The sequence below is a fragment of the Alligator sinensis genome, unplaced genomic scaffold, assembly GCF_000455745.1.
Source record: "Alligator sinensis unplaced genomic scaffold, ASM45574v1 scaffold554_1, whole genome shotgun sequence".
NCBI lineage: Eukaryota > Metazoa > Chordata > Crocodylia > Alligatoridae > Alligator > Alligator sinensis.
In genome coordinates, this window is record NW_005842424.1 from 572153 (window position 1) to 595972 (window position 23820).

Sequence of the window (23820 nt, forward strand, 5' to 3'; positions counted from 1 at the left end):
TGGCGGGCGAGAATTAGAGGGTGCCTTGGGCCGGCCTGACACGGAGCGAGGGACCTTAAGGAGCACACGGCCCTCCGCGAGGACCCCGCCGTGACAATGCTAATAGAAGTCAGATAGATTTCCCATCCCTGAATGTTTTTAATCCTATAATTCAGTATTGACAATCTATGACCCACAGGCTGGATCTGGTCTTTGGAGCCATTTTATCCAGCCCATAGAGAAAGTGAGCTTCTTCAGTGTTTCAGTAGTGGGGGAGCTTCACTCGGGTAGCAGAAAGGAGCAAAAGTAGCACTATGGAGGAGTAAGGGCGTCAGGGGAGAAGCAGTGGCTCCAGCTTCTGCTCTGGCTGGGTTAGAAGCAACCCACGCTTGGAGCTAAAGAAACTCTGTTAAATCCCATTCCCCCCCAAACTGTAAAACCTTGCAGCTGTCTAGAATAGGGATTGGCAAGTGTTTATGGAAGCAATTGGTAAGATGGCATTAGTTATGTCTGCTACAGTAAAATCTCTGCTAACCAGCATTTAACTAACTGGAAATTCCATTAACTGGAACTTCTGGCTGGACACAGAGGGAGGTGGGTGGGGGAAAGTTTGTACGCAGCAGCTGCCACCCACCACCCTGCACTGCCGCCACTCCGTGGGCGGCCACCACTACCCCTCTCCCCCACTCCAGATGCAGTTGCCCCCCATACCCTCCACTCCATGTTATCTGAAAACCCCCAGCAGGGGTTTTCAGATAAACTGGAATTTTTATATAACCAGTAATCCCCTCACTCCGGGGAATCCAGATAACGGAGATTTTACAGTATTTACTATCTCAGTCCTTCATTTTAAAATTTATATGCACCTTAGGAGCTCTTCTGTCACTAGTATATGGTATCTTATTCTATTTGTCTGACAGAAAACTTAAGTTTTGTAGGAGAATCCACAAACACAAATATCTGAGAATCCTTTTAACCTTACTAAGTCACATGCAGAAAACCATGCATTATTCATAGGATAGTTGAATCTGCTCAGAAGTAGTTGTATTTGTGGGAAGTGTATCAGCTAAGCAGTCAGAGCAGCCTAGCACATGCAGTTTATCCCATGGCTCTGCAGCTTGTTATACAGATCCTGCCACCCTCATATGATATTTTTATGTGGACATATTTGTACACAATAAAACCATCACAACAATGCTGAATCCTGAAGTACAGTATATCGATATGATTTAGGATGTGATCTAGCTATACTCCCTTGAGGCAAGGAGCATAGTTACTTAGGTATTTGCATACATAAAGCGTTCTTGATGTTCAACAAATAAATTAATAAACAGTATCAGATTTCTGACCAACATTTGTGTGTACAGACTGTCTTACTGTTATACATACCCTCTCTTCCCATGAGAAAAGAATAAAAGCAAAGGTGGTTAATGCTGAGATACATCCAGCCCTGACGGGGTACCTTCCCCTTCCAGTAACTGCAGGAATAATAGTTCACTAGTTTCTCTTCATCAGGCATCCCAAACAGCTTGTGGAACTTCACTATGGCTTCCTTAAACTTTTCTGTGTCATCATCCTCCTTGATGCCATTGATTTTGTTATACTCTGCAATGATGCCCTGAAGAGGAAGGAAGAAAATATGAAGGGTAATAGCTACCAAAAGCTTATTATGTACTTTATGTTTAATTATACTTTCAATATAAATGCCATGACCACTGATGTCATGCAAAAAAGGGAAAACACCTCTGTCCATTGCTCCTTACTTTTCTAAATGTTCTACCAGCATTCTGTTCTACTTAGTTTGTCCTACCAACCACATTGTCTCATTCTGCCTATGCCTCAAAATCCAAACCAAGCTTCTCCCTTTCTCTCAACTACACTTTACTTCTCGAATAGGAGAGGTTACGGTTGTCAAAAAAGTGTTCATAAAACCCAATGTTTTTCAGCAAATGTCAATGAAAAATTTGTAGAAAAAAAATGAATTTAGGAAAATTAAGTTCCAGCAAGTGCAGAGAAATATGGTTAAAGAGACTAACGCAGTTTTCCTTTATCATTCTACTTCCAAAACAACAGGAGGCGAGAGGTGTATGCTTGCATCCCAGCACATAGCTAGTCTTTCTTTTAGATTAGCCCAACAGAATAAAGGGAGTATGTTGTGCAGTTTCATTCAAGATGTGGCTAGAGGATCAAAAACATTATGGCTAAGTACAGACAGTCAAAAAGCCCAAGGTTGAACAAATCCAATCTTCACAGGTTAGTCTAAGCTGCATAGATTTAACCGATAAGCAAGTGAACAGACATTCACTTTTGATTCTGGAAATGTAGCCACATGCCTGCAGTGGATCAGGTCAGAAGCTAGAGCACGTCTCCCTACGGTTGGAACAGACAGCTTGGGCCAAGGCTAGCTTGCCCACCCTGTGAGGAGCAGTATGTGAGGGAGGTGCAAAGCATCCTGGAATGCTGGGAGACTGAGTTAACTTGGATCTGGAGGGGATCTGAGACAGAAGCTAAATGAACCTAAATCAGCTAAGTCCATCCAGGTTTATCTTAACCTACATCCATCCAAGCTTATCTTAAACCGTTTTCAAAATGGCCAAAACTGGTTTATGTGCACTGAACTTCTGCTGTGTTACAAATTTAAACTGGTTTCCAATCATTTATACAGGTTTGTGTATAATTTCTGTTCCTAGCTTAAGAGCTAATGACAGCCCTCCAACACACAGGTTAAGAGGAAAAGATTCCTTTCCTTCCAAACTGTTCTGGCTACCTAACTACCTTGGGAAGCAGAATGATGCTGGGCAAGAATCCTTTGGTACTTTTTAAACTGCTGTAATGTTAGACAATAATATTTTTTTTAAAGTTCCAGTTAACAGAAGGGGTTTGCAATGTATGGCCTAAATATGTCCTGCAAAGCTTTTAAACAGCTCACCAAGCAGACTGCAAGGCCCATCCCAAAAGCTTTTGGATATATGGAGGATCTGTGGCAGTGGCGTGGTTCCTCCATGTGTCCTAAAGCTGTTTCATACCAGGTGCCAGGTCAGCTGGTGCCATGCTGGTGCCTCTGGACCAGTCCCTGCTGCTGCAGCTGCTACCTGACACATGATACAGAAGCAACCATGCAGCTGCCTTCACACATCCCGGATGCTGTGTTTTGGGATGTTCCTTGACATCTGCCAGGTCCTGGAGCTTGGCATGCTGTGGACTGGAACAGGGGCTCTGGCACACATTCCCAACCAGACAGGGACTAGCAGAGCAGTCAGGTAATAATCTGTGTAGGGCTGTGCTTGAAGCAAGTAGGGGTACTCTGCAAGTAGGAACCTTTTGCTGGGGTTTGAGATGAAGGGGGGACCTCCCTTAAATTACTATGCATACAAGGGCTGCCTGCCCCCAAATTCCTTTTGGGTATGCAAGGCTAGGGTCTGTCTCACCCTAGAGTTTGCAGGGGAACAATGATTGCTGTGGCAGGTGCTCTGCAATTTCTTCCTACTGCTAAGAAACTACAAGGAACTGGGGCAAGCCCAATAGTCCTTGTATATCTGCTCTGCAAAGGAGCCGGCCACTGTCATATTGCTCTTGTAGATCAGTCCCATGGTAAATTATACACTCTGGCCAGTATGGCCAAGACTGGAGCAAGGCCAGGGTTTGCAACCTTTTAGAAGCAGTGGGTCAAAATGAATGCAGCTCAGTCCTGAGGTGGGCTGGTGCCTTCCTGCTTCTCCCTTCTGCTGTACATATGACCCTCCATGGACATGCCACCAATGTCCCTGTGTCATGACATTGCTTGGTGGCCTGGATTGGTCCCATGGCCCATAGATTGCCGACCCCTGAGCTAGACAGAATCAAAGGTCTGGATCACAGAGGTTTTGTACTGGTGTACTTGGTGTAATTCAGTTGGTACTATTTGCCAAAATTATTTTTCCAAGTTCTCCCATGTAATACAGAAAGCAAAACTCATTTAAGACATCAGCATTGGTAACTGTAAGAGTTTAATGTTCTGTAAGCCAATACAGTTTATAACTCACTGCATCTATTTTCAGATACCTATGCAGGTTTCCCTCGATTTATGCAAATTTGCCCTTATGTGATGACCAGGGATCCTGGTTTTCTCCGATTTAAAAAAATCCCCAATTTTCAGTTTAAAAAAAGTAACCCCAAATCCACATTTTTCCATGATTAAAATGAAACACCACTATATAGATATCTAATGTATTAGTGGCGTTTCATTTTAATCACAGAAACATGTGGATTTGGGGTTACTTTTTTTAAACGAGAACGGAGGCGACGGCACCAGGCTCTTCCCGGCACTTGGGGTGGGGCAAGTGGGGCTGCCGCCCACCCCGAGCACCATGTAGAGAGCCCGGTGCTGCCCCTGCTGCATCCCTGGGAATGGCAGATGCCGCCTGCTTGCAGTCACTGGGCTGTGGCGCACCCCTCTCGCCGCCCCTTCCCTAGCCCCAGCCTCCTTCCCTCCATCACTGCCCTGGGAATGCATCCCTATTTATTTAATTGTAAACTGGGCTTGCTTTATGCGAATTTGATTTATATGCCATTCCCTGGGAACACATCTACTGCATAAAATCAAGGGAAATCTGTATACATTTCTAAAATGTCTGTGCATATTTGTGAATCATTGCACATTTCTTTTGGACCAAAAAACATTTTTCACCATTAACCTTATATGTTGAAGCAGAACCCAAGGACAGAACAGGTGAAGTTGGGAAACTCGCATATTATTTTGATGTATATATTTCAACCACTGCAAATTTCCTTAACCTAGATATAACCATAGGGTAACTTGGAATGAGGTTTTGTTTTAAGGAACAGAGCAGTGTAGAGACCAGTAGGTCCAATTTGTTGATAAGATACATAAGAGTTCACATCCTAGAGCCCCCTCTATCATTTACAATGGTTACACATATGCATGCTACCTGTATTTTTCCTCTGACAAATGTGTTTATGTCATTTTCATTTTCAAAGATGGAAAGAGTTTGCAAAAGATTCTGTTCAAGCCATTCCCAATGTTCAGTGATTTCCTTCCTTGAACAACCTGTAAAAAGAACAAAAGTAGATAATTTGCTGATGTCTACACCTTATTCATCATGAATCACACACACATAGAAAGCCACACAGGAGATATTTAAAACAAATTATTTAGGACTGAAAAAGGTAGTACTTCACTATGAAACAGCTCTTCCTGAATCACGTATTTCACTAATATTAGATGGCAATTTCTAAGATCATCTTGTGACATGCCACATGCACTGGTATCATTACTTAGTTTAAAAACTAATGTAAAACTAGAGTATAAATTCTAGACATAATGACCAGAGTGAATTCCCAGACTTCTAATAACATGCTAATGAAATCTATCTGTAGAAGGCAATACACTGCTTTCAGGAATACTAGGAATTTTTTTATGTTCAATACATGATTGTAGACTAAAGAAAATCAATCTCTCAGTATATAAAGGCAACTGACAAGCTTTAAGATAAAATGTGTTTGAAACAGACAATTAGTGGAACTTAACAAAAGATGTCATAACATAATGGAAATTTAACTTGTGGCAGAATGTCTTCAAAGCATCCTGTATTTTGATGGTACAAGTTGCATCTCAAGCAAGACCCAAGAAGTCATCCTCCAGTTTTACGCAGCCTTGGTGAGGCCGCAGCTGGAGTATTGCATCCAGTTCTGAGCTCCGCACTTTAGAAAGGATGTAGAGAAGCTTGAGACAGTCCAAAGGAGAGCCATCCGCATGATTAGAGGTCAAGAGAACAGGCCTTATGAGGAGAGGCGGAGAGGCACGGGACTCTTCAGCCTAGAGAAGCAAAGGCTTAGAGGTGACTTGGTATACAGGGATACAGGGATGCGCATCAGGAACCAGGAGAACGTCTGTTCACCAGGGCACTCCAACCGTCCAAGTCTCCAGAATCTGGAATAGACTCCCCACAGAAGTGGTGCAAGCACCTACTCTGGATAACTTTAAGAAATGCTTGGATGCTTATCCTGCTGGGGTGACCTGACCCCAGCATACTTCCTGCCTCTTGGGCAGGGAGCTGGACCTGATAATCTTGCGAGCTCCCTTCCAGCCTTAATGTCTATGAAATAAGATAGGCATATCTTTTGTAAACATGTCCTTCATTTTTAAAGATTAGTAGTTGGGGTCAATTATATTGGGCTTGATTTTCTACAAAGGGAGTCAAATATTACTTTTACCACATGAATTGTATAAACTGCGAATTAGTGCTGGCCTAGACTAAAAAGAACCTTTTACATGATGAGAATTTAATATACAACATTTTATTTCTGTTTTATCTTCTGTAAGCTTCCAATAAATATCACTTATTTTATCTAGATAGAATTATTTCTGACTACTACAAAGTATTTTGGAGAACAGAGGCTTGTGCCTCCAAAGACTTCTCTCTTCTTATTTCTAAAACAAGAATGAATCAAAGTGAAAACATAGGTCCTAGTTGGGGGCACTTAGACATTATATAGCAATGACAGGAATCTCTCACACAAAGTGAATTTCAATTGAGTATTTACTGAAAGTAGAACCTGAATGTGGAAACATGGAGTTGTGCCCCGAAACCTGAACAACCGCAAACAGACTATCAAATTATATACCAAGTTAAAAGAAATTACTATGGGTCACCTGATCCACAATAATTTTTTAGTGTACCCATTCCGTCCTGTGATAAGTGAAAGCTAAACTGAAGCAGACTGCTTTTGAAAGAAACAACTGTTAAAAATTACTATGGATCAGCTGTCATGAACCCCTACACTTCACCCACCCTAATAGTATGTTTGTCCAGCTAGGGAAATACATCTATACTATGTAACCCATGTGCCCAACCATGCCTGAAAACACAACTGGATTTAGGACTAGGAAATTTATATAACTAACTGAGCATGAACTATCTACAGCACTCAAGAAAGCCAAGCTGCTCACTGCACAATCAATAACTGGAAGAAGGCTAAATTCCTTATTATTTGAATCCAATTGTTTCAGCTCTAGTAAGAACAGAGTTTAGGTTATAACAGGGGTCAGCAATCCATGGCATGCATGCCAAGCATGGAACACGAGGCCATTTTGCTCGGCATGCCATGACCAGCCCCGGCTCTGGGTAGCTGCTGCCAGCGACGGAGCCCGGGCTGCTCCCAGCAGGCGGCTGGGAGGCCGCAAGCCCTGCTGCAAGCAGCCTGGGCTCCACGATTGGCAGCAGCTACGGAGAGCATGGGCTGGCTGCAGCCGGGAGGCTGGAGGGTAGGGCTAGAATTCAGAGTGACCTGGACAAATTGGAGGATTGGGCGCAAAGAAATCCTATGAGGTTCAACAAGGACAAGTACAAAGTCCTGCACTTAGGATGGAACAATCCCATACACCAGTACAGGCTGGGGCTGACTCACTGGGCAGCAGCTCTGCAGAAAAGGCCCTGGGGGTTACAGTGCACAATAAGCTGAATATGAGCCAGCAGTGTGCCCTTGTTGCCAGGAAGGCTAATGGCACCCTGGGCTGCATCTGCAGGTGTGTTGCCAGTAGGTCAAGGGAAGTGATTATTCCTCTCTATTCAGCACTGGTGAGGCCACATCTGGAGTACTGTGTTCAGTTTTGGGTTCCCCACTGCAGACAGGATGTCAACAAACTGGAGAGAGTACAGTGGAGGGCAACACAAATAGTAAGGGGCTGGGGAACATGACTTATGAAGAAAGACTGATGGAATTGGGCTTATTTAGTCTAGAGAAGAGGAGACTGGGAGGGGACTAATTGCCTTCAACTACCTGAAGTGGGGTTCGAAAGAAGATGGAGCTAGACTGTTCTCAGTGGTGGCAGATGACAGAACAAGGAGCAACGGTCTCAAATTGCAGTAAGGAAAGGTTAGGTTAGATATTAGGAAGAATTTTCTCACTAGGATTAGTAGTAAAAACACTGGAACAGGTTACCCAGAGAGGTGGTAGAATTTCCATCCTTGGAGGCTTTTAAGACCCAGCTAGACAAAGCTTTGACTGGGATGATCTAGTTGGGGACAGTCCTGCTTTGAGCAGAGGTTTGGACTAAATGACCCCAAGGTCCCTTCCAAACCTCACTTTCTGTGATTCTATGATTTAGGTCAAACCAGTTTATGGAACTTTTGCCCCAGATCCACACTGTTCTATTTCTTTATTAGCGACTTGGACAAGGTTCAAATTTGCTGACGACACCAAGATTTGGGGTGAGGTGGGCATGCTAGAAGGGAGGGACAGAATACAGCTGGACCTGGACTGGTAACAGGGGTGGGCAAATGAGAATAGGATGGGATTCAATACTGACAAGTGCAGGGTGCTGATAAGTAAGAACCAGCAGCATACCTATAGGCTGGGGAACTCCCTTCTCGAAAGCACAGTAGCAGAAAGAGATCTTGGAGTCATTATCGATTCCAAAATGAACATGGGCTGCCAATGTGGGGACGCAGTCAGTTAGGCCAACCGCACCTTGTCGTGCATCCACAGATGCATCACGAGCAGGGCCAAGGAGGTGATCCTCCCCCTCTATGCAACACTGGTCAGGCCACAGTTGGAGTACTGCGTCCAGTTCTGGGCGCTGCACTTTAGGAGAGATGTGGCCAGCATCGAGAGGGTCCAGAGGAGGGCCACTCGCATGATCCAAGGACAGCAGGGCAGGCCCTACGAGGAGAGGCTACGGGACCTGAACCCGTTCAGCCTTCACAAGAGAAGGCTGAGAGGGGATCTGGTGGCCGTTTACAAACTTACCAGGGGGGACCAGCAGGCAACGGGAGAGACCTTGCTCCTCCAAGCACCTCCCAGAGTAACAAGAAATAACGGCCACAAGTTGTTTGAGAGTAGGTTCAGGCCGGACATTAGAAGGCACTACTTCACAGTTAGGGCGGCTAGGATCTGGAACCAACTTCCAAAGGAAGTGATGCTGGCTCCTACCCTGGGGGTCTTTAAGAGGAGGCTTGACGATTACCTAGCTGGGGTCATATGAGCCCAGTATTCTCTCCTGCTCAGGGCAGGGGGTCAGACTTGATGATCTACTTAGGTCCCTTCCAACCCTACATCTATGAATCAGATCCCTTCCCGGTTCAAGTTAACTCACAGACCCCCGGCATCCCAGGACACTTTGCAGCCCTGGGCTGGACTATGCTGTCTGCTCCAGTGGAGCAGGGCTGTTCCCCACCCCTCTTCTCCCTAGCTACAGCACTTTCATTGCTCTGGCTGGCTGAGAAGGGGGTGGGGGTGAGAAACCTGGCTCTGGCCCCCAGTGGGGGTGTAGCTAGCAGGGGTGGAGTAGCTTTTCAAAGGCTTTTCCCCCAACTCACTGCTGGGGAGGGAGGGGGGTGGGCACGAGACCGGCAAAATGAGGCAGGGGAAGAGGGGTAAGCCCCTTCCCCCACCCACGCAGGACCCCAGCTGGGGTCTGCCTGGCAGGGGCAGAGCAGCTCCTGACAAGCTTTTCCTCACTCACCTGGCACTGCTCCCAGCTGGGGTCCCTGGCAGGGTTTAAACCCTCCTCTCTCCCCTCCACCTCAGCGTGCTGGCCCTGGCTGGTATCTGGCCATGGCTCCCCCACCCCCTCTGCTACAGTGGCGAGTGGGGAAAAGCCAGGTAGGGGCTTCCGCACCCCCGCCAAGCAGACACAGGCTGGGGTCCCGTGCAGGAGAGGGAAGGGGTTTAAACACTCCTCCCCTCCCCCTCAGCATGCCGACCCAGCCGGGGTCTGCCCCCCGCCACCTCCCCCACTCCAGTGGGGAGCAGGGAAAAAGCCTGGCAGGGGCTGCTTCCTCCCACCCCCACCCCCAGCACACCCCAGCTGAGGTCCGTACGGGTCTGAGTAGGGGTTTAAACCTCTCCCCCAGTCATACTCAGCAGGCCTGCAGGGGCCTAGCCATGTCCCCAGCCCTCAGCTCGAGCAGGAAAGGGGAAAAGCCTGAAGCCTGGGGCTTCTCTCCCAGCTTCCCTCCAGCCTTCCAGCCATTGCCAAAGGGAGGACTTGCTCTCGTGCCCCCAAACTTCTGGCCTGAGCCACTACAGGCATGTGGAAGCATTTCCAGAATCAGAAGTGGATGTCTGTTCACTTGCTTCTTGTTTCAATCTACGCAGTTTAGACTAACCTAGAAAGATCGAATCGATTCAGCCTTGGCCTTTTTAACAGTCTGTACTTAGCCTAGGAGACTAACTTATATTTCTGTGGCTTTTAAAAGGCTGCAAGAAACAATGGTAATATATGTAAATTACATACAGAAAACTAGACCACCATCAGCATGATTGCTCATCTCCCATACAGCAATCAAATACATCACTGTGATGGCTCTGCACTTTTCCAAGTCATCTATTTCTTTTTTGTGGCTCATCAGATTTCAGGTTATTTTCCATTGCTTCCCTAGAGAGAGTTGTGTGTCATGTCCTCACTATCTCACCTCCTAACTCACTTTTCATTAATGTGTTTCTGATATCATCTTCTGCTTCCTCCTTAAGACATTCAGAATCCTGTATCAAAATGTAAGCACAATGAAGGTAATGTTTCTCCCCCCTAGTAACTCAACCATTCATAATCTCAAAAACCATTTCAATGTAATTATATAGTTAGAAAATATAAGACAGTTCTCAAAGATGTCTCCATAAGGAATATAATAAAATCAACATAGTTCCTCAAAGGTACTACCTTGCAGTACACTCATAAATGCTGACAAACAAGATGGAAAAAAGGACATCTATAAAGACAGAGACACTATCCTACTCCTGGAGCCCACTTTTTATTTTTACCACCTCGAGGGACACAAGAATAGAGTAACCTGATATGGCAAAGAATGAGATGAAGTCTAACAACATACCTTTCTTTATCATTGCACTGTTTTACACTAGAATTGCAAAGCCTTTTTAGCCATCATGTCTTCAAACACACCTTTTCTTTTCCTACTGCAGAAACATATCTTTGACCAGCTTAGCAAGATAAGCATACACTGCTTTGTCTATATTTATGGTTCCATCTATGTGTTACAGTTAAGCCATGGTTAACATGTTAACCACAGCATAAGTCCACCCAGTTTAAGGTGCCATAAACATGGCAAACCATCCATTAGCATATTCTACATTATCACAGAATCTTAGAGAAGTAGGGCTGGAAGGGACCTTGAGAGGTCCAGCCTCCTGCCTGAGGCAGGTTCATCCCTATCTAAACCATCCAATACAAATCTGTTGTCTAACCTAGTAGCAAAACCACACCTGACACAACGCACAATGTAACGCCCTCACCTGCCACAGGTAAAGTAGGGGAAGCATGGCAGCCAACATCCTGCTGCTGCAAAGGGTTGTAGAGATCCCAGGTATAGGGCCATGCTCCCTTACTACTGAGGAAGGCAAAAAGCCCCCACAGTCCATACCAGTCTAACCATGGTTCAGACTGGTATGGACTGACCCCTTCCTGACCCCAAATAGAACAACTGGTCTGACCCCGAGCAGAATGGCAAGACCTTCTAACCAGGAATCTCTGGATTAAAGTCCTAGGAGGAACACTGGCGCACCCATCATAATCTCCAGCCTTAATTGCAGTGGATACCAATGCCTGAGGAAGGCTTAAAAAAGCAAAACAAAAACCAACCAAACAAAAAAACCCCTGAAATGTATAGCAGCAGGAGTGGAAAGGGAAAATTCATTCCTGGCTCCATATGCCAACTAGGAAAGTCCAAAAGCATGGGAAATACCCATAGTAGAACATAGGCTAGAACATCCCCATCCACTGGCTGTCCAACCTCTGCTTGAGCACTTCTAATGGTGGCGAGTCCACAAATTCCCTAGGTAGTCTAGTCCACTGACCCACTGTCCTCACAGCAAAGTAGTTTTTCCTGATATCCAATCTACACCTACCTTGCTGCAACTTCAAGCCATAGGTCTGTGTCCTACTCTCTGTAGCAAGAGAAAAGGTGTTTACCCTCTTCTTATGTCAGCCTTTGAAGAAAATATATTAAAAATGCTATAATGTCCCCTTTTAAGTGCCTTACAAGCTCCTTCAGCCTCTCCTTACATTACTTTCCTTCCAAGTCTTTTGTCATTTTTGTCACCTGCTTCTGGACCCTCTAACTTCTCTGCATCCTGATAAATAACGTGAAGCACTGAAATATCACACAGCACTCTAGAGGAGGCCCAACCAGTGCTGAGTAGAGAGAGGCACTAATCAGTAGTCACCTCCTGTGTCTTGCACCTAACTGATGTATTCCAAACTGCATCAGGCTTTGGCACAGCTGCATTACACTGCACATGCACACTGAATATGTGATCCACCAAGACTCCCAGATCCTTCTCCATAGTGCTCTTATGTAGCCAAGTACCACCTACTTTGTATTTATGATTATTCTTCCCAAGGTGTGGCACCTTGCATTTATCAGCACTGAACTTCATCCTATTAGCTCCAGCACAGTTTTCCAGTCTGTCAAGATCTACCTGCATTATGCTTCCATTCTCCAGTGTCTTTGCAATTGTTCCTGGTTTTGTGTAGTCTGAAAACTTGCTCAAGAAGCTTTCTACGCCAGCAATCTAATCATTAATAAAACAGTTTGAAAAGCACTGGGCCTGAGATAGACCCCTGTGGGACTCTACTTAATACCTCCTGCCATTTTGACATGGATCCATTTATAATTACCCGTTGCTTGTGGCTATTGAGCCAGTTGTCTATCCACCCTAAGTAGTTTTGTCCAGCCCACGCTTCTCCAACTTTTTGACAAGGTCCCACAAGACCTGTTCATAAACAGACTTGCTGAAGTCCAGATACACTAGATCCATAGCAGTCCCTTCATCCATCCAAGCAGCTATTTTGCCAAACAAGGGGATCAAGTTTGTTTGACAAAAATCTGTTCTCAGTGGACATGTCTACAGACTAATCTAATGCACAGTAAACATGACCTTCTACACGATCACACGACTTACTGCACATTAAATCAGTCTAATGTGTCATTTGCTAGTACCAACACATACGGGTACCAGATAAATGGCACATTAGCTACAATGCTGTAGCGCACATGTAGACACTGACTGGAAACAATTTGTTCCCGGTCAGACCAGGCAGCAGGGGACCCACTGCTTCCTGGCTAAGCCCCAATGTGGAGGGAGCTGTGTCGGCTGCAAGGGCAGCTGTCCCCAAGCCACCTGGGGATCGGAACAGGTCGGGCCCTGATCCCCAGATGCCTGGGAGAGCTGTTGCCGGCTACAAGGGAGCCGATCCCCACGTGGCTGGGAGACACTTGCCCCTGCAGCTGGCATAGCTCTCCCTGCCCAGCAGAGATTGGGATCTGCCCCGGGCGCCGCACCCTGCTTGAATCGGCTTTGCCCACAATACCCCTTTCCCTGGTGGACAGACGGTGCCATAGGCAGAAGCTGCCAACAAGGATGCCAACCAAACCCAATTTTTTTAACTTTTTTTTTTTTAAACTAACGATGTGTAAACTTTTTACTGAAAACCAGGAGTCCTGGTTTTCTCGGTTTAAAAACCACAAATCCTCTGATAAAAATTGCAAATTCTCTGATTAAACCCCCCAAAATCTGCAATTAAAATGAAACGCCACTATATATATAGGTATCAATTAAACACAATGTTTTATTGATATGTTTACAATTTTAAAATAATTTAGAAGCCTACCAGTGCCTCAGTCATTTTAATAAAATACATTCTAAATACCTATACATTTTGATATTTGATTTTGGGTTTATCCTGCAAAATCAGAGCTCCCCCTGCCCCTTTCACTCATCAGTACACAGGTCCAGGTCCCTTACTCCCCACCAACATCCCCCTGGACCTGCCAGTGCCCCTCACTTGCCACCCACAGCCCCCCCACCTGGCTTGCTGAAGGGGGCCCCCAGCTGCCAGGGCTACAGGGCCAAGGACCTGGGTCTGCATCTCCCTGTAGCCCCACACAGGAGGCAGCAGCTACTGCAGTGGAGCATGGGGCTCCTCCTACCACGTGGGTGGCACAGCTGGAGAAGAGCCTGCTGGTGGGAGGTGTGAGGGAGTGCGGTCTGTCTGTTGTGGGCTTGGACTCCCCACCCTGCTGCCCTCCCCCTAGGGCCTCCGCAGCCCAGTGGGCAGGACCCAGCATGGCAGAGCAGAGCGAAGCCAGGCAGTGAAGCTCCTTGCTGCTGCGAGCCCCACGCTGCCCTGGAGTGGTGCCCCCAGCCCGCCCGACAGCAGTGAGCGGCACAACCCCACGCCACCACCCTCACTGCTGCCAGAAGACAGAGGGTGCGCCTCACCAGGGCAGCACAGAGCTCGCAGCAGCAAGGAGCTTCCCTGCCAGGTCCCACTCTGCTGCACTGGGTCCTGCCCACTGGGCTGCAGAGACCCCAGGAGAAGGGCAGCAGGGCAGGGAGCCCGATCCCAAAGCCCACATCCTCCCCCAACATGGGCTCTCCACTCCAGCCAGGCTGCCCACAGGAGAAAAGCGGGATGAGGGAGAGCCAGGCTCTGTGCTCTGCTCTGGCTGCAGCAGCTGCCACCTCCCAGGGTTGGCAGCTGAAGTTCAGCCGCTACTGGGGAGGTAGGAAGCTGAGGGCTCTGGCTCTGGTCCCCTAGCCATGCCAGCTGGTGGCCCCTCTGGCAGCGCTGGAGGGGGCAGGGGGATGTGGCCTGAGAATGAGGAGCACCAGCATGGGCAGGGGGAGAGCACCAGCACATCAGGGCTGCTCAGCACCACAAATCAGCGGGGGGAAAGGCGAAGACAGCAGCAGCTGGACCCCTGTCCTGGTGAGTAAAGGGTACTCAGATTTTCTATGCCCAAAAAACCCTAAATCAAATGCCAAAATGTATAGGTATTTAGAATTTCTTTTATTACAGTGACTGAAGCACTGGTAGGCTTCCAAACTGCTTTAAAACTGTAAATATATCAATAAAACACTGCGCTCAACTAATTTTACTTTTATACACACACATCTATACACACACGCATTTCTATATCTATCTATCTATCTATCTATCTATCCATCCACACACACACACACACACACACACACACACACACACACGAGTGAGGAGAGGGAGCAAGGACCTGCCCACTGCTGCTGCTGCCACCGAGCTTGACACCCTGCACAGCCACTCCCTGCAGCCCACGGCTGGATCAGGGTAGGAAAGAGTCCTGGGGCTTCCCTTGCTCCCAGATCAGCGGAGTATAGGAACTGCTGTGGGCAGGTTCCCCCTTTCTCTCATGCTTCCTGCTTGATGCCCCCCAGTGCTCCCACCCAGGACTCTAGCCACTCCTCAGGCTCAGCAGGCGACCCAGGCATCTGGGGTTGTGAGGAACTAGAGCTGCTGGCAATTGACCCACACAGTGAAAGAGGGGTACAACCATACCACTGCGCCTCCTCTGGATCTGCCCCCAAGTGATATACTTTGATGGATGTGCCTGAATGACAAAGGGACAGGGAAAACAGTCAATAGGCCAAATCATGGCACTGGATAACTGCAGAGAGCTCTACTTGGCTAAACAGATTCTATACATGAGTTAGAAGACTGAATATGGCCCAATAAGCTTAATAACCAAGAAACACCTGCAGGAGAAGAACCCCCTGGGAGTGTGAACAGTTTACTGGGAGTATTAAATCAGAGAAATCATTATTGTAGAAACAATGCATTATTCAAAAACATGACAGAGACAAGAGACCCCAGAGACAACACAAAAATAAAAGGGCAAAGTCACAGAGGAATAATGTTAAAGGAATCACTTGGAATTGCTTGGGGCAGGAGGAGGAATTTATTTTCACCAATTTAGGTGACACCTACAAAGCAGGATATTTTATTTATTCAAGAAAGTTAAGTTATTCAAGAAAAGAAGGATTTGATTACCTTAGAAATAAAGCAATGAATAATGATCTTCAACCCCCTGTACGTCCTCCTGCCTCATAGAAATAAACTACCCAAAACACTTTGGTTAGTCCAGAATCTAGAAAGAAGGCAAATCAGATTTCCTAGAACTCAATGGAGACCCCAAGCACATGTCTGTACATGTGGGCCCATAACGCTGTTTCATGTAAAAGATTTTTTTTCCACGTGAAGACTACGTCATCATTACACATGGTCAGAGTACTACAGACAGATGGCTAGTACAGTGATCTTTTTGCTGCTACTGGACTCAGATATTTATACACGAAAAGAAAAAAATAAGCTACATGCTGGACATATGAGAGTATACTGCCTTCTTGTGCTTGAATAATCATGCACTCAATTTTCCAAATATTACCATTTCAACAAAGCACTAGAGTCCTATTTTCAAAAAGGGACCTGGGATGACACTACAAGTGTAAGCCCCATGCTGACTTTCAGTTAGACATAGGCTCCTAAATTACCATGCACCTTTGGAAAATATTACCTTAAAAGGTTTTCATGCAGAATTTTGTGTTTAATAATCTATTGGCTTTTTTCCCCTACACAAAGTAGGAAGACAAAAGCCTTCAAACACCAATCTATATCCAGAAAACTGTGACAACCAATAAATAGGACCAATTTTATAGAAAGGGTAGAATCTAGCAATAGTGGGCTATTGTTGAAACAAATGGTGTGTGCCATCTGCTTTAAAACTATTGCAAGTTAACCCCCATTGCCCGCAAAACTGCCCAATTTGTTGTTTAGTTCAATCAGCAGAAGATTTATATTATTCATGTGTGGGGGGAGAACAAGCAGGGCAGGCAGAGTAAGTGTTAGGAAAATGTCTGACATGAATTGATATTTGGCTTCTGGACCGTTAAGAAATTAGCATGCCATAAGCTGCTCCAAAGTCACACATACCATCTGCTTCTAGGCTGTGTAATAGATAGGACCTTGTCCCTCAGTCATTTGGGGATTACAAAAAGCTATTTTACATTATGTTGCATCAGAGGACTTGATGTTAACAAGCCCCCATTGCAAAGTTACAGAGCTTCAAAGCTCATCAGCTAGCACCCTAGTGTGGACCCTGGAGTTTCTCTTCACCTGTGAAAATTAACCTCTGAATCAAGACTACTTAATTCTGAGGAAGAGCATTTGCACAGGGATTTAAAGTACTTTAACTAATCCCCTTAAAAAGTTAATTAGGATTAATTTTCATGAGCATCCTTGCATTGAATAGTTAAAGGTGGGTTGATGCTGCATAAACAAGCCAGGAAGGAAACATGCTATTTTCACAGCTCTGTAAAGCTATTTATGGGAGCTGAGGATTATTGCATTAGGGAAGGCAAAGGACACTGTAATAAATTCCAGTAAGAATGGGAGGGAATAAGTAGCAGACAGTCAGCAACCTAACTGTAAGGGAAACAGTAAAGAGAGAAATGGTAAGACAAATGGAGTCACACAATCAAACACTGCAGCGCGAGCAGGGCTACTATACCCTCTGTGCAACAGAAAAACCTTCAAGTGATTAAGAAAAAAATTGCTTATCCTCAAATGGAGTCACAAAAGGCCACAAAATAATCATGGTGTAATGTCCTCAGGCAACAGACAGCTGTTCACTTTCACTGCACCAGAAATGAATAATTTGTGCTCAGAAAGATTTTACTTCCTTTTATGAGCTGTTATTCCCTTTATGGAGGCAGTTTTCAGCTACTGCAGTCATCTGATGCAACAAAAATAAACTTGGAAGTCAGAAGGACAACACCAAAAACAAACGAATACAAGAAAGAACCAACAACCAGGAAATACAGGCAATAGGTACATTTTTAACATCTACACTGTCATTCCAATTAGAAATACAAATTCTAAGGATCTGAAGTAGAATAAAAACATTTCCTACCTAATTAAAATATAAACCAAGTAATGTTACAGCGGGGCTGTCCAACTGGCAGCCCACAGGCCACATGCAGACTGGAGGCTCCCACCAGGGAACCACTCCCTCCTGCATTGCTCCAGCTACTACAATGGTCAGGATCTCCAGGCTTCCCCCTTCCTCCTCAAGCTTCTGCTTCCTGCCTCCACTCCTGCAGGTGAGGCGGTGCGGTGGGTGTAGGTCTGTGCTGCCAGTGCTCCCCCTGCACCCAGCTGTGCAGGTGGCAGAGGAAGGGGGTTAGGCTGCACGCACTGCTGGGAAAGTAGCCAGACTACCTACAGGGCAGGTGGGACCCTGGAAGGGCCACCCTTGTGGTGTACAGCCTACTTTGAGTGCAACCTGGAAGTCTGCAGCACATGGCCTCCTGGTGCCCAGAAGTTGAACAGCCCTGATGTACAGAGATCATGGAAAAATCCCACAAAAACCTACTGCTATTGCAAGAGTCACAAAATAACCCGTTATACAGTCATGCTTGGTCTTTTTCTGTGTGTGAACAGAGCTACTGTCTTTTGAAGTTCTGACTGTCCAGAGTTGTGACATGTTTCTTGGGATTGGGGTTTGCTCTATGTCTCAAATCTTTTTCTTGACTCAACATTTGGGAGAGAGCGCTGCTCTCTGGAAACCACACACTGGTGAGTGAAGAAGAGGTTGCTTACATGCTGTTTGCGACCACCCTCACCTGCTATTGTTCAGCAGAGTGGGAGTTAGTACAAAATAGCAAATGTAAATGAGGCTTCTAAAAGGGACCTCCATAATGCTGAAGATCTTCTATTCAGAAAGGCCACATTTAATTAAAATCTGTTTCACTATTACTTGTCACTATGGACCAATTATGTTACATTAATTTTAGATTAAATTCCACTGCACATCTAAGGCTATTAGGTGGATATAGTTAAAACATTTTTAAAAAGGATGGTTGTCTGAATGGATAATCACCTGACTTCAAACTAGCACAACTAACACTGCTGCCTCTATCTGCTCTACTTTTATTTTATCTGCTCACTGTCAAAGTTAGTAGGTCTATTCACAACATTTAGTACCATGGTGCTCAGACCATCCTACTCTCTCTGGTTCTGGATGAGAGTATGTTGTGCTGGACAATCTTCATCCATGAGATTGGGTAAATTCTCCATGACTTCTGCACCCTACATCAGCAGATGGCAAACTTTTTAGGCTATGGACAGGAGTGGTCCCATATGGGTCACGGGCAGGCGAGAAGTCAGGACGCAGGTGCTGCCACTGCTTCTCCCTGAGAAGGCACAGGGACAGCTTCCCCTGCTGTCACTTCTCCATGGTGGCACAGGAAAGTGACTGCTGCCAAAGCCCCCTCACCACTGCAGCCCAGCCTGTGGACAGAGGATTCAGCCCATGGGTTGTAGATTGCTAGCCCCTGTTTTATATGGTTCTTCTTCCACCAGAGTTGGGTTTTCAGGCCTATTCTTTTCAATAACCACACCCCCTGGTGGAAATGGGAAATAACTACATTTCACTGACTCCCAGCTCCAAAAAAGGAGCTATAGCAGGGGTTCCCAACGTTTGTGCCCAAGGGCACATTCAAATTTAAAAAGAAAAAGCAGCGGGCACCAACATGACAGCATTTTTTGTTGGAATAATGATTTTTACTGATCATCAAAATGCACGCAGGCACCTGAATAAACCTTGGGGGGGGTACCATGGCACCCATGGGCACCACGTTGGGAACCACTGATCTACAGGCTCCACATTTGGAACAGGATTGCTAGCCAAGAATAAAGCCAACAACAGAAAATTAGACCAACAGGTTCAGGCAGGGAGAAATGAGGAAAACAATACTTTACAAAACTTTAACTACTAGAACCCTAGGTATGGTGATTGCTGCAGAACTGACTTTAAAAACCATCAGCCATGGCGAAGACCACTTTTTATTCATTAAATCATGTCACTAGACTGCAAACCTCTCAATGAAAGCTGGAAATGAGTGGCCTTGCAGTTTTAGAACATTACAATACACAAAATGCCTGGGTAGGGCTGGGGAGTCCTTCAAGCTTTGCAGCTTCTACAGGTCAAGTTCATTATGCACACCACACCTAGAACTCTTGGCATTTCCTCTTTTCCACATGCAAGCTCTCTGGATACCTTCCTACCCACTTCCATTTAACAGCTCCCTGAAACTTCCCTATTTCTCTTGCCTGGAGATTTTCCTGTGCTCATCCTCTACACTCCCTCCCCGCTCTGCTCTCTCATGTCAGAGTCTATGTGTAGGACATCACACGCCTTTACTACCATCTCATAATTCACCCTTCAACCCATGTTAGGGGTCTTGTATATGACCCTACAAGAATCTTTGCAATTATGTACTTTTAAAACAATATACATGACTCAGTTTTCCCATGTTCCTGTGCACTACTACCCTCAACAGGCTCCCTGAGCTGGAGTGGTAGGGAACGTGACTGAATGGCACATTGCTTTCTGAATAAATAAAAACAGTTATCAAGAGCCAAATGACATCAGCACATGTGAATGGACTAAACCTTTAACAATTAGGAACTGAAAAAGCTCAGAACAAAGAGACCTAGTAGGAAGAGACTAATCTCTGAGGTTTTACTGTAGTTAGGACAGGGTTACAGTGCTCATGGCTGACAGGGGAAATAATATCCCCAAGACCTTCGGGGCAGGGCAGACATTTGGTGCAAGATCTGGCTTTGTTGCTTCCCAGTTGCCTTATAAATGCCATATTGTTGTGTTATAACTTTGTATTATGGCAACTACATATTGGTTGTATTTCAGCCTTGGAGTTAAGTGTTCCTGCCAGATTCTAAATGTGTCAAGAGTTGGGGGTAAGGCCATGGACAGAAATGTTTGAATAGCTTGCAAGTCCAGTGTCCGAGTGGACAAGCTCTTTGGCAGTCCCATGACAGCCCCCATACTCTCACTTCTGCCATACCACAGTGCCCATTTCCTACCTTTGGGGTAGCTCCTTGTTCCTCTTCTTTCTCCCCCAAGATCTGGGTTCCCTATTTTCATTGCTCTGCTGCTCTTCCATGACAGGGGATCTGCATACCTGCATAATAGTCCTTCAACCAACTGCTCATCCTGGGCACTGTGGGTCTCTCATTCCTTTCCTTTCCTTCTGTGCACCCTCCTCAGCAGAGCACCCCACTTCTTCCCCCAGGCTAGGGTTTCTGTATGTTCCATATTCCAAGAGCTATCTATCTTTCCCTCTCCCACACTAAGGTCCCTTGATTTCCCCTCCTTTCACAGCTTTTGTGCGTCCCCCTTCTCCCCACCTCTCACACCAGGCTCCCATATTCTTCCCACAATCACGCATGGGGCTTTGTGCCCCTCTGTCCACTATTTATTACTTGGAAAACATATCATTCAGGGTGTTTATTTTACTTGATTAGGACGATAAACAGAGCCAAGATAGGACTGCAATTATACTGGATCAGTGTTGTAGTAGGTGTGATATTCCAAGTGAAAAGAAAGAAACAGGATTTACTTGGCAATATTTTTATCAGACCAACTTTGGAGACAGATGTTACATGGGGTTTTGGATACAAAATACCTGAAATCAGCCAGGAATACAAACCAAGTTAAACATCAGTTAGAATAATAACTTTCACTTCTAAGTGAAAGTGATCACTTAGAAAGGGAAGTGGGCAGTAAAGCTGTGGAGCAAAAAAGTTAACAGAAGTAGTTACAGACCAATTAAAGAACATCTGATATAGATCTACTCAATTATGTAAAGAATAAGACCATTTTATATGTGCAAAAGTTGAGAGAACTAGGCTTGTTTAGCTTGCAGAGAAGGCAATTAAGTGGGGACATGACAGTGTCATAAAGAAAAGAGAGCTGTTTTTCTTTGCCAGAGAGGGCAGGACATGAGGAACTGGATTCAAATTACAGCAAAGTAGCTTTAGATTAAATCAGGAAGTATTTCTTTATGTTAGATCAGTGAGGCAGTTAAGCAGACTATGCAGAGAAGTTGTAGAACCTCCTTCATTGGAGGTTTTCATGAAAAGGCTGAACGAACATTGGATAGAGATGATTCAGGAGTACCATTCTCAAATTCTTTAAGGGAATTAAACCTGACAACCATTCTAGTGCTTTCCAAATCTATGCATCTATAAAAAGGGAAGAGGAACTATTATCATGAGTGAAGTGCAAAGAGTTACCTCTTGTTATGTTGGAATGCATTACTGGGTGCTATCTATCAGTAGTTTTGCTTACAGACAACTTCAGAAGCTATGGCAATGCTAATCAGATGGCAAGTCTCCTTTGAATCCCCTGTTTTCTCTCATTTGTTTTCTGTTTTTTAAGGTCAGTGATGCCTCAAAGCTTCCTTGAAGTGTTGAGATTGACCAGAGATGGCACTCAGAAGCTTTTTGTGTTCTGTACACAAATTACAGACAGGGCTATCAAGCTGAACAGATGTCCGTGCAAGGTTGGCCAACCATGGCTGAGTTACTGTGGTGCAATCTATTATCCATAGGCTGCTTTATTATTGGGGATGAAACAAATAGATCTGGAGCCTTCTTCACACACTGCACTCTAGGACTCAGGAACAGAATCGGTTGCATGCTAAAACATCCAGCTATATGCTAAAATAGCCATCTCAGCAACAATCTAATGACAGAAGTCTTTCATGTTTCATGAATATGTGTTCTCACAAATACCTGTCCCATCAACAGGGTTTCTATTCCAACCTGATCAATGAATTATCACAAAAAAAAAAACAGTGCTCAGCTTAGGGGCACATTTCCCACCAGCAGCAAACAATGCTCTATTTTAGTGTTTTTATTCTTACCACAGGCAATGGTCCAGTATACCAAGGAGTCTGGTGCCTGGTAGAGGATCCGGTATGGTGCCACCCTAGCACTGGAGTCCAGCACAACATCAAGAGTACCCACGAGGAGACCTGTGAAACAGGAAATTCTGTGTTGGTGAATATGCATTGAGTGCCTCCTTACCATTCATGACAGGAGTTCAGTGTGCTCCCCATAACCCTATCCAACAGTTCTCCCCATTCAGCTGTCATGGCAGGAATGATATGCTCCTTGTTTTTGTCTACATAAAGGTGACAACACTTCTGCCAAAGCTATAAGATCTACCATCAAAATAGATGGCAACTTCTAACGAACTGATGTTAGCTGAAAGACAAACAGGTTTTAAAATATAGATGCTATTTAAAAGCATATTTTAAAATTAGTTTCTAAGTCTTTTTCCAGTTCCTCAATCTTTAGGAATTTCTTTAAGATACACTGATTATTCACTAGATGAACTCAATTTCTAATTTCAGGTAGGAGAAGAATAAACCCAAAGATATTTAAAACTAGATTCCTATGACATTTTCTGGAATCTGTGTTGAAAAGCATGGTCTTCTCTACCCTACCAGCTAATTTTCAATGAAAAGGGTATCAGTGGAAAGTAAATTTTCCCTAAAAATAAATATAAGCTTACTTAGACTGTTGAAGGGGCATCAAGAGTGCCTTCAAGCTGTTCTGTATCGAGCTCTAGTGGGTGTTTTCCTGCCCCTAACAACAATAAAAATTGATGGAATTTCAGAGAGTAATCTGCAAAATTGTTAAAAATCCCACAAATGGGAACAATTTATATATATTTTAATTCTTTTCATTAAATAGAAAGAGACAGACCACATGGAAAATTCCCTCATTTGCTACCTATAATTTTCTCTATAGTATTAGTATTATTATTGAAGATAAGAAAACTGAGGAGGGGAGGGCAGGAAGAAAGAGTATTTCAGAGAAGCATGCTGTGAGATTTTGCACTGTAGTTCAAGAAAGCTGATAATTCTTTTATCAAAAGCATCCTTTCCCCAAGTATTAATTTGACAAAGGGTGAACACATCATAGCTTTTGTAAACTACTAATTACATGCAACAAAACTGAGAAAGTTTTTTAAAAACAAATATTCCAACAAAAATCCCCTTTCCCTGCTCATTTGCAGCCTTTGTTCTGTTAGTTCTTTATTTTGCAGAATCTTTCAGAGGAAATTAAACTAGAATTTTTATTATGAATATCAAGACAAATCTTTTCTTCACCTTTCCTCTTTCTGGTATAAAACACTC

At 44.8% G+C, this 23820-nt stretch overlaps 1 protein-coding gene across 5 annotated transcripts in view; it reads right to left on the minus strand.

The window, feature by feature from the left end:
* The window catches only part of TBC1D9 (TBC1 domain family member 9), a 78080-nt gene that overhangs the window by 28924 nt on the left and 25336 nt on the right, over nucleotides 1-23820 (minus strand). For 3 of the 5 annotated variants that reach the window (XM_006030125.2, XM_025211695.1, XM_025211694.1), the window contains exons 2-4: nucleotides 22540-22650; nucleotides 4908-5026; nucleotides 1369-1597 (exon numbers count right to left, since the gene is read on the minus strand). In XM_006030125.2, coding sequence (XP_006030187.1) covers nucleotides 1369-1597; nucleotides 4908-5026; nucleotides 22540-22650 — 459 coding nt within the window. Of the gene's footprint in view, nucleotides 1-1368; nucleotides 1598-4907; nucleotides 5027-22539; nucleotides 22651-23192; nucleotides 23267-23820 lie in introns of all 5 variants that reach the window. The other 2 variants (XM_025211696.1, XM_025211697.1) reach the window with 1 other exon arrangement.